Source organism: Rutidosis leptorrhynchoides, chromosome 11, assembly GCF_046630445.1.
Source record: "Rutidosis leptorrhynchoides isolate AG116_Rl617_1_P2 chromosome 11, CSIRO_AGI_Rlap_v1, whole genome shotgun sequence".
NCBI classification, from domain to species: domain Eukaryota; kingdom Viridiplantae; phylum Streptophyta; class Magnoliopsida; order Asterales; family Asteraceae; genus Rutidosis; species Rutidosis leptorrhynchoides.
In genome coordinates, this window is record NC_092343.1 from 141,331,603 (window position 1) to 141,342,989 (window position 11,387).

Here is an 11,387-nt window from a genome sequence, read left to right on the forward strand (position 1 = left end):
AGTCAACGAAAGTCAACCGCCGAGAACTCCCCGAGTTCCGATTTCTCCAACCTTGATTTTAGCCTTTTAGGTAATGAAATGAGTCATTATTGCTTATATAGTCATCCTGATTTGTTCAAAATTGCTAGTTTCGTCGCTATGGTTTTTATTCTACTAGGATAATCCATGTGGTTTGCAAATTTTGCTTATATTGTCATTTGCACTGACAGTCGTTGATTATTGATTTAAAATTATATAATGTAATATGCACATGAGGGTATTTTAGTCAATTATATTTCCTCTTCTTCTCTAACACATTATTTTCACCTGGTTTATTACCTATCCTCACGTTGAAGTTAAGCCCACTTTTCAAGAATTGTCAACTTTTTGGATCTCCTGTGACAGAATCATGATTCGTTAATTGGTACTTTGAAAAATAGATTAGTTGATGGTTTTATATTACGTATCTATTTTGACAGTGAATTACATTCTTTTATTAATAAAGAAACGGCGATGACGGTTTAATTTTAGTTTGAATTTGATCTGAAAGTAGAATGAAAAAGTTGATGGAGAAGATGGAAAGGAAATGAGAATTGATCGAAATGACTAAAATATCCTCAATATTCATTTTAATACTCCGTCCCATATTAATAGTTCACGGACAAAAAACACACAGTTAAAAAAAGTGATTGTACTTTATTTTACTTTATAGTTCTCCCTTTTACTTTTTACCTATCTTTTTGTTTTATATGTAAAAGTCAAGGGCATAAAAAAATCTACCTTATTATTTTTATTTGTTATCTATTCATAAAAATAGATTATTAATTTGAGACGGTAAAAAAAAGAATAATGGCTATGAAGATTTGATTTTTTAACAACTACTTCTTATGGTCTTAGTTTGAGAGAATATAATATAACACAAGGACCTTCTTAATAAAAAGTCCACAAGGACCAAATCAGTAATTTTGGATAAATTACAAGGACTATGTTCATAATTTTGTGATAGAAAGTAGGAGTATTCATTAGTTGTTGACTTGGGTCGTTGATCTTTGTAAAGTGAATCTGGATCTGGATCTGGATCTGATACAAAACCATATGCGAGTTGCAGCCCATTTCACAAATCACTCATAACATTCTAATTTCACTAAAATGGTTATTCGTACAGATGTTTTAGAACAATCTTCATCAACTAATAATCACGATGAAAAGTATGACGTATTTTTGAGCTTTCGAGGTGTTGATACTCGTCTTGGCTTTACCAGTCACCTCCACCAAGCCCTTGAGTGTGATAATCTCAAAACCTTTTTGGACAAAGAAGATATTCCTACTGGGCATTTTTTGAAACCGAAATTGGAGAATGCAATCAAATCATCATCAGCTTCTGTGATTGTGTTGTCTAAGAATTATGCCTCTTCGACATGGTGCCTTGATGAACTTGTATTGATTCTTGACCGCCATAAGAATTTTAAACAAATTGTTATCCCCATTTTCTATCATGTCGAACCCACCGATGTCAGGAAGCAAAAAAATAGCTTTGGAGATGCAATGGCAAAGCATAAAAAGACTATGAAGAAAGAAACAAATGTATTTAAAAAAAATGCAATGGGCTGAGAAGATTAAAAAATGGAAGGAAGCACTTACACAAGTTTCTAATTTAACTGGCTTGGATGTAAAGGGCAGGTAAACTTCTTTCTTTCCATTCTTTTAAATAATGTTGATGGGGTTGACATTTTGGATTGTTGTTGATTGAAGGTTGTTGATCGGTTTGGGTTAGGTTTTAATTTTCTTCGGTCAGTTATGTTGGTATGGTTGTTATTCTTGGTTTAGTAACAAATTTATGTTTTTTTCTAAAAAAACAAAAATGTAATCGAAGTTTCTTTATGTAAAATCAATTTTCAGGCCCGAGACGGACTTTATCAAAGAAATTGTTAAGGATACTTCAAAAAGAATACGTGTATCCGTAAGGACTAGTCTACCACTACTTATTGGAAAGGATGATGCTATATATTTCATCACGTCATGGTTGAAAGATGGATCTTTGCATACTGTCGATATTCTTAGTATTTATGGTATGGGTGGGATTGGAAAGTCAACCTTAGCCAAATATATTTATGACTCATATTGTCGCGAGTTCGATACAAGCAGCATCGTTGAAGATTTTTGTAGGAAGTGTGTTGGAAATATTAATGGATTGTTTGATTTAAAAAATCAACTTTGTAATGATATTTCAAAAGCAAGTTCAATTCAAGTTCATGATGTTTCTGTAGCCTCTAATAAAGTGTTAATAGTTCTTGACGATATTGATAGTATAGACCAGTTAGACGCTTTACTGGGAAACAAAACATTTCATGAAGGAAGCAAAATCATTATAACGACGAGGGACATGTCGTTGACAGAGAAGAGTGTAATATGCAAAACGAAAGATGTACCCACTTGAACACTTATCTGACGAAGCATCACTAGAGCTTTTATGTCATCATGCATTCAACTGTGAAGAACTTAAAGATGGCTATAATGAGGTTTCAGAGGAGATTTTGAAGTATTGCGAAGGACATCCATTGGCTCTTAAAGTTCTGGGCAGTAATCTATATAATCGAGATCTTTCTTATTGGGAAGGCTGCATAAAAGAACTAAAAAAAGGAGCCGAGGGACCCGTTTCCTGTGTAAATAATATCTTGAAAATGAGCTTCGAATCTTTGGAGTCCAAAAACGACAAGGAATTGTTTAAGTATATTGCATGCTTTTATGTTGGGTTGGATAGAGGTTATGCAGAAATCGTACTACAGGCATGTGATATAAACACCAGCACTGGGATCGAAAATCTCACTGACAGATGCCTTCTTCGTATTGGAAGGAATGACTGCTTAATGATGCATTCATTAATTCAAGAGATGGGAAGAAGTGCTGCAGATTTCGAATCTGAGAATCCAGGGGAGCGTAGTCTATTATGGCGTACTCATGACTCAATCGAAGTGTTGAAAAAAAGACAGTATGTGAACAAACTATGTTGTCAATTAGTAACAATCCTTCTATTTTTATTTATATATTATTTTGTTATAATTCCTAATTTTTGCTGCATTTTTTTTTCTTACTAGGGTACTAGAAATATTAAAGCTCTCGGCATTCACCTGCATGGATCATTACTTGAGCTGGAAACAGATGCATTTAGTAACATGGATAATCTGAAGATACTAGAACTAAGTGATGTTCTCATCAAAGGCTCTTATGAGAAATTTCCAAAAGAATTAATAGATTTGTGCCTGTTTGGTTTCCCTTTAGAGTCTATGCCTTCTGAATTACAAATGAAGAAGCTAGTTGTTCTCTCATTGCATTATAGCAATATCAAATGTTTTGATGTCTCCTCTAATAACATGCTACCTCCTGGAACGAGGCAAAAGGTAGATTGATCGATCCACTTCAATTTTAATTGTTCTTAGATGTTGAGGAGTTGTTAACTGATAATTATACCATTTTTTATAGGTAAGTGACTCATACTTAAAAAATAACAGGTTGCTTGGATGTTTGAAGATTCTTGATCTGAGCCACTCTTATCAGCTTCATACTCTTGGTGGTTTTTGTGAATTCCCTGCACTTGAGAAATTATTTCTTATAAAGTGCAAGAGTTTAGTTGAGGTTTGTGAAACAATTGAGCATTGTCATCAACTTGTCCAGATCGATCTCCGTGACTGCAACAAGTGTACAAAGCTTGTAACAAATATCAACATCTTCAAAAACGTCAAAACACTATACCAGGATGGCTGTAACATGATTGACCTGAAGTTACAATGGCCATCTTCCTTTGCCACTGTTGAGCCAATACCGAGGGCTTTCAGTTTCAGTGACACTACAAGAAAAACGATTTTTCCGGATAGGGGTTTCCCGGACGACATAAGTCATCCGCAAAAAGCCACATACCGACAAATTTTTTTGCTTTTTCTGCTTGCTTTTTCCTGAATGTTTGACCAACTTTTCCCGGACGACCGAATGTCGTCCGGAAAGATGAGCTCCAATTATTGTACCGAAAAAAATTGGCTCCAAAAAGAAGAAAGTTTTCGCGGGCTTTTTCCCCGGACGATTTGTCGTTTGTAAAGCCTTTGGGGACGACTTGTCGTCTGGAAAACCCTTTGGGGACGACAGTCGATTTTGCCTACTTATACTTCGTCCTCAACACATATTGAACACGTATCTAACACACATCCAATACTTAAACTGCTCTATCACACTTCCAAACTCAAAATGGTGACCCTTTCGCCGATGATTGTCTCAATCGAAGTGTATTACGGAAGTGAATTCCGTAATGAAATGAAAGTTTACGATTATACGTGTGGTTCAAAAGCTACGTTCAAAAACATTGACGTTCGCGACGTTGGTTTAGATGAAAGTATAATCTTATTTATGTAGTAGCAGGTTTGGATATTTGAAATGTGCCGTATCGAATACGGATGGAAACAGCAGAAACGAATAGGTCCCGAAACAGCAGGGGGCTTTCCGGACGATTAGTCGTCCGGGAAGGGTCGTCCGGTTTTTTTTTTCTTTTTCTGTTATTAATAAATAATTAATAATAAATAATTAGTATTATTTTAATATTATTTCTTTTGGGACGATATGTCGTCCCGAAGTGTCGTCCGGAAAAAGCGTCCACGAAGGCAGGCGTTGAAAGTCAATGTGGGCCACACCATCCGTCCGGGAAGAAAAAAATGCCGTCCGGAAAAACATTCCGGGACGAACCTTTCGGGACGACTAATTCCGCACAGTTTATGGTGGGGAACAGATGCCAAATTGGATTACTGAGGTAACAAATGGGCCATCAATATCATTGATCATCCCTTCATCTTCTAAACAACTCAGAGGATTGAATTGTTGCTGTGTGGAAATGCATCAATCTTCACGTTTGAAAGCATCCAACCAAATCAGACTAAACTTGGATGTTTACAGTGAAGGACATGGAACCTGGTAACCATGTCACTATTACCACGTTGTACTTAAAAGAGGTGCTTGATGAACAGTTTACAAAGGAGTGTGGGGTGAGTTTTGTGTATGACGATGGCAACATTGATGAAGAAGATGATGTGTTGGGTTATTACAAATCATGGAATCATATAATTGGTGGTGATCTCTCCCCTTTTCAATTAACGGACCGGAGAGTACATTCTGTGCCGTTGGTTTTTTGGGCTATATTTACGTAAATACGCCCCACACTCCTTAGTTAAAGGTAGATCATCAATTTTATCTCAGCACTTCTTAGTGAAAAAGTAGATGATTCGTATGAGTTATTTGACTTGTATCCCGACACAACATAATAAATAGACCATTTATTATGTATCACTTTTTATCAGATGATACAGCATTCTTCAAAGCTTTCTCACAAAATAAGTCCAACAAGCCGGTTAGAGCAGTAAAGGTACACTTTACATACACTCAAACACTTCTAAAATAAATAACAAGAATTAATAATCAATTCTTTTTATTTTTTCTCTTGCAGGATGTTACCAAATAACTTTGCAATGTATGCAAGGAAACGACAAAACCAAAACAGTCTTGGGCTTTGAAGAAGATTCAAGAAAAGTAATATGCAATGGCAATTGTGGCAGATGATATCAAAGAAAAACTGAATAATTGTTGTGGATGTATAATTAGGTTCTGTGAATGAATGTAACAAGGGGAATGGTCAGCGCACTTTGCGGCGCGAAAACTGCGAAATGTGTTCCTACATTTTGCTTTTTACATACCATTCAGTTTATAATTTACATATTGTTGTTACATAGTGTTGGAGTATGATACAAATTCAAAGCGAGCGTAAGCATTTTTAAAACTTTACAAAATCATACTCTTCCACGGATCATTGTACAAAACTTTGGCAAACAAAACAAATTAACGAAACCGAACAAGAGAAGATTAGAATACAACCTTTGTAGCCTTTTGGAGATCGAATTTGAAAACCCAAAGAAGAGTTCCTCTAAACGGTACACACTCAAAGTTCCAACCTTGCTTCGATCTATACCTTCTACTTAACGGATATTTTCTTCTTTGTTATTTCCACCAAAAACCGAACCCAATTATAGATTTCAAGTATTTTAGGTTACTTAAAAATAAGAAAGAAAAATAGTATTTTTGTATGTGTGTTTTTGTATCTTTTTCATAACTTTTCCAATACCAAGACTTGGTATTATATATTACATAATTGATACAATTAATACATCTAGTATAAATGTAATAAATAAAGATTTGGAAAGATTTGGAAAGATTTGCAAAATCAAATCTTTATATAAAATAAGATTTACAAAATCAAATCAAATCTTTATATCTTATATAAAATATGATTTGCAAAATCTAATCAAATCATTACATATTTAGATTTGTAAGTATATGTATACACATAAAAAAAACTTACTTAATTTATTAAACCATTAACTAATGATTAATAAATTAATTTCCGATTAGAAGGTATATCAAACAATTTTACGATTGGCCTTTGTGTGTGACCGAATAGGATAAATGGACTTTTATTATTTAATGTCATGGGCATATCTTCAGAATATATGTACCACGGTCAAACCACGGTCGAACCGTAGCCAACCCGAGAACATATTTTCAACAGACTCCCACTTGCACTGACATTAATATTATTGGTCTGTCTTAAAAAAAGACACACCATGTGTAACAACTAGTCTGCTACGTTACACTCCTATATTTTGATTTATATCAATCATCCTTTTGTTCAAGATATCTATATGAACGTGTGACATGGTTAAGTGTCAATCATCATCGTTCAAGATTATGTTTCCCGATGGAGATTTGTGGTGATCAAATAGACTGCAATTGCATTAATTCAGTCGTAGCATGGCCGTGCATTTAATTCAGCACAAATCAACGAGGGGCCCAGAGATATCGCTTAAACTTGCTTAAAGAAGAAGGAACAAATTGCTTCAACTGTATAGACATCCACCACATTCCATGATATACCTAACGCACAACGTTAGAAACAGGTCAAAGTATAACATAGTTTGTGTCAGGATTTCTCATACATATCCACTCTAGGATAAATGATGTTGCCATCTTAGAGCTTACCTTTTGACTTAAAACCATGAAGTAATGTCTAAGTGTGGTCATTCCAGAACCTTGAATCAACTATCAAGTTCCTCATGAATGTAGTTTCATATAAGCCTATATTACTACACTTCATAGCAGCCTTAATTCAATTCTCTCTTCCTTAGAGAACAACCGACTGTGAAATTTTATGAAATGATATTCATTGGAAGTTAAAACATGCAAAATGAAACATGGCAATATACAATGAAATGATCGCATCGTGCGTATAATATAATCTCAATATATTAATCATCAGATCAATTGCAACATATATTATTACCCAATGTTTAAAGTTTCAAACTTAACATAAAAAATACAATCAAACTTTATCATTAATGACACGAATGCCAATAGACATGCTATGAGCATCATGCTTAGTCTGTGGCAAAGGCTTGGTGAAAGGATCAGCCAAGTTCTTAGTCGTGTCTACTCTACTTAATAATATGTCATTTTCTGCTACAAGTTGACAGATGTAATGGTACTTTCTGAGTATGTGCCGTGTGCGCTTTTGTGACCTCGGTTCTTGAGCTAAGACAACCGCACTCACATTGTCGCAGAAAATCTCAACAGGATCATGGATTGTAATAACCACACCTAGATCCCTGATGAATTTCTTTATCCACATGGCCTCTTTAGCAGCCTCATTTACTGCTATATACTCAGCTTCTGTCGTAGAATCAGCAATAGTACTTTGCTTACCACTTCTCCATGTGACGGCTCCACCGTTCAACATAAATACAAATCCTGATTGTGAAGAGCAATCATCTCTATCTGATTAGAAACTAGTGTCAGAGTAACCTTTGATGCTCAGCTCGTCATTCCCACCATAGACCAAGAACATCTCTTTAGTCCTCCTAAGATACTTTAGAATGTTCTTGACTGTTATCCAATGAGCTTCACCAGGATTAGCCTGATAACGACTAGTCATGCTTAGTGCATACGACACGTCAGGCCTAGTGCATATCATCGCATACATGATCGATCCTATAGCTGAAGCATATGGAGTCCGACTCATGGTAGCTGACTCCAAGTCAGAATTAGGACATTGAGACTTGCTCAATATCATTCCAGGGTTCATAGGAACGCACCCTTTCTTGGAGTTATGCATATCGAATTTCTTCAGTATCTTATCTATATATGCACTTTGGTTTAGCCCAATTAATCTCCTTGACCTATCTCGATAGATCTTTATTCTCAAAATATATGATGCATCTCCTATGTCTTTCATGGAGAAACATTTCCCTAGCCAAGCATTGACATCTTTCAATGTCGGGATATCATTTCCCATGAGTAATATGTCATCGACATATAGTACAAGGAAGACTACAACACTCCCACTAGACCTAACATAGACACATGGCTCATCTTCGCCTCTAATAAAACCAAATTCTTTGATCTTCTCATTAAAGCAAAGATTCCAGCTACGAGAAGCTTGTTTAAGTCCATAAATGGAATTTTGAAGCTTGCACACACTATTAGGATACTTAGAATGTACATAACCCTCAAGTTGTGTCATAAACACATCCTCTGTTAGCTTACCATTAAGGAAAGCTGTTTTTACATCCATTTGCCATATCTCATAGTCCTAAAATGCAGCTATGGCAAGAAGTATTCTAATAGATTTCAACATACCTACTGGTGAAAAAATTTCATCATAGTCTACACCATATTGTTGCGTGTAACCCTTAGCCACCAGTCTGGCTTTAAAATGTATGTACATTTCCATCCATATCGGTCTAACCCAATGATTTTAGTACATGGTATATGATTAATCAAGGCCTAGACTTGATTATCATGCATGGATTGGATCTCGTTGTCCATAGCCTCCTTCCATTTGACAGACTCGGGGCCTGTCATTGCTTCCTGATAGGTAATAGGTTCATCAGAATCTATATTTTTGTCGTCACCCTCAAATATGTGTAAATTATATTTCTTTGGTGTTCGACACACTCTATCAGATCTACATATGGGTGGTGGCTGTATGTAAGTTTTTCTTTCAACTGCAGGCTCGTCGACCTCTTGAGGAGAATCGGTTCCAATATCAGTTTCCATGTCGGTTGATTCTTGAATTTCTTCAAGGTCAATTTTGCTCCCACTGGTTCCTTTTGATATGAGATCATTTTCAAGGAAGACTCCCCTTCGGGACACAAAGACTTTGTTCTCAGTAGGGTTGTAAAACAAATATCCAAAAGAATCAGTCGGGTAACCAACAAATAAACACTTTTCGGATCTGGGTTCAAGTTTATCTTGAGCTTCACGACGAACGTAAGCCTCACAACCCTAGATTCATAGATATGAGAGAGACACAGTTTTACCATGCCATATCTCATAAGGTGTTTTAGAAACTTTCTAGGTTGGGATGAGGTTAAGGATCCTTGCGGCAGTTTGTAGGGCATAGCCCCAAAAACTGATTGGAAGCTTTGTGCGGCTCATCATGGATCGAACCATATCAAGTAATGTTCGATTCCTCCTTTCAGCCACACCATTATGTTGTGGTGTTCTAGGAGGAGCTAATTGTGAGATTATCTCACAACCCCATAGATGATCACGAAATTCATCATTAAGATATTCACCACCTCTATTAGATCAGAGAATCTTAATTCTTTTGTTCAGTTGATTTTCTACTTTATTTTGGTATGCCTTGAACACTCCCAAAGTTTCAGACTTTTGTTTAATTAAATAAACATAACCATATCTACTGAAGTCATCAGTAAATGTAACAAAGTATCGTTCCTGGTGTCTAGTAGGCGATCTGAATGGATCACACACATCAGTGTGTACTAACTCCAACAGATCATTACCCCTTTCACAGTTTTCTGTGAAAGGTGCTTTTGTCATTTTTCCTAACAAGCAAGATTCACATTCTTCATATGATGTAACATCAAATGATTCTAAATTTCCATCTGACTGAAGTTTTGCTATGCGTTTCTTGTTTATATGGCCTAAACGACAATGCCATAGATACGTTTTATCCAAAAAGTCTTTGGATGAATCAACATTGTAGATTGAACTATCATTTAGCTTTGCTGTGGTTTCTAAGATGCCTTTACAAGGACTAGCCTTAAAATAAAACATCCCATTTTTGTGAACAAGTATTGATCCATTATCAAAACTAAAATCAAAACCATCATTAAATAAAGCATTAAAAGATATAATGTTTCTTGCCATTTCGGCACTGTAGCAAACATTAGATAAAACAATACATAGATTAGAATCAAAAGAAAGATTGTATTCTCCAATCATGTTAACAGAGGCAACGTTCTTATTTCCCATGATTAGATTGAGCTCTCCGGTCTTCAGCTTCCTACTTCTTGGGAGTCCCTGCACATTTGTACAAATGTGAGTACCACATCCTGTGTCTAATACCCAGGAATTAGAAATAGTAGTATTATTTAGTTCAATCATGAACAAACCTGAAGGTACGGCGACTCCCTTATCCCGTAGTTCATTAAGTTCCTTCAAGTACTTGGTACAATTGAGCCTCCAATGTCCTTTCTCCCCACAATGAAAGCATATTGCTTCTTCAGGAGACTTGGTTTGTGGGATCTTTGAAGTAGAAGAGTTAGCAATGCCCTTAGGTTTAGGTTTGAAGTTAGACGTGGCAATCTTACCCTTGCCCTTGTTCTTGCCCTTTGTTTTATTTTTCTTCTTCTTGATCCTACCTTCACGAATGTCTAGAACAGTAGTTGCGGGTTTAGCTTTGGCCATGTTGGCCTCAACAGTTTTCAACATGCCATGGAGCTCCATGATTGTTTTCTCCATATTGTTCATATTATAGTTCATAATGAATCCTTCATATGCACTAGTAAGCGTGTTCAGGATAAAATCCGTTGCAAGCTCCTGACTTATGGAAAAACCAAGGCGCTCCAGTCGGTCTATGTACCCTTTCATTTGTAGTACATGGACACTAACGCTACTTCTTGTTGCCATTTTACAAGATACGAGAGCTTTTACGGTGTCAAACCTTTCTTGCTTTGCTTATTGTTGGAACATGTCTTTGAGTTGGTTAAGCATGTCATACGACCCTAAGCTCTCCATGCCCTTTTGGAACTCCGGAGACATGGTCGCCAACATCAAGCATGCTACCTCATTAGACTCGGAACGACATTTTTCAAACTCGTCCCTAGCCGCTTGAGTAGCTCTCGATCCGGGTTCTGCCGGTAAGGGTTCCTCAATTGCCCTGATCTTTCCTTCCATCCTAAGAGCAATTTTTAGGTTGCGAAGCCAGTCCATGTAGTTCAAGCCCTTAAGCTTGTCCTTTTCGAGGAGCCCTTTAAGGCAGAAATTAGTGATTGATAACGGAGTAGGATTTGTGTTTG

General features: G+C 36.3%; 2 protein-coding genes across 2 annotated transcripts; both read left to right on the forward strand.

The window, feature by feature from the left end:
* The first annotated feature begins 1,128 nt into the window (after positions 1–1,128).
* On the forward strand, positions 1,129–2,331 carry LOC139875012 (TMV resistance protein N-like). The gene is made up of 4 exons (XM_071862399.1): positions 1,129–1,563; positions 1,655–1,659; positions 1,879–2,172; positions 2,292–2,331. The coding sequence occupies exons 1-4, from the start codon at positions 1,129–1,131 to the stop codon at positions 2,329–2,331; spliced, it is 774 nt and encodes a 257-aa protein (XP_071718500.1).
* LOC139877582 (TMV resistance protein N-like) lies at positions 2,064–3,290 on the forward strand. The gene is made up of 2 exons (XM_071865016.1): positions 2,064–2,968; positions 3,075–3,290. The coding sequence occupies exons 1-2, from the start codon at positions 2,403–2,405 to the stop codon at positions 3,163–3,165; spliced, it is 657 nt and encodes a 218-aa protein (XP_071721117.1). The 5' UTR covers positions 2,064–2,402; the 3' UTR covers positions 3,166–3,290.
* Positions 3,291–11,387: the final 8,097 nt, after the last annotated feature.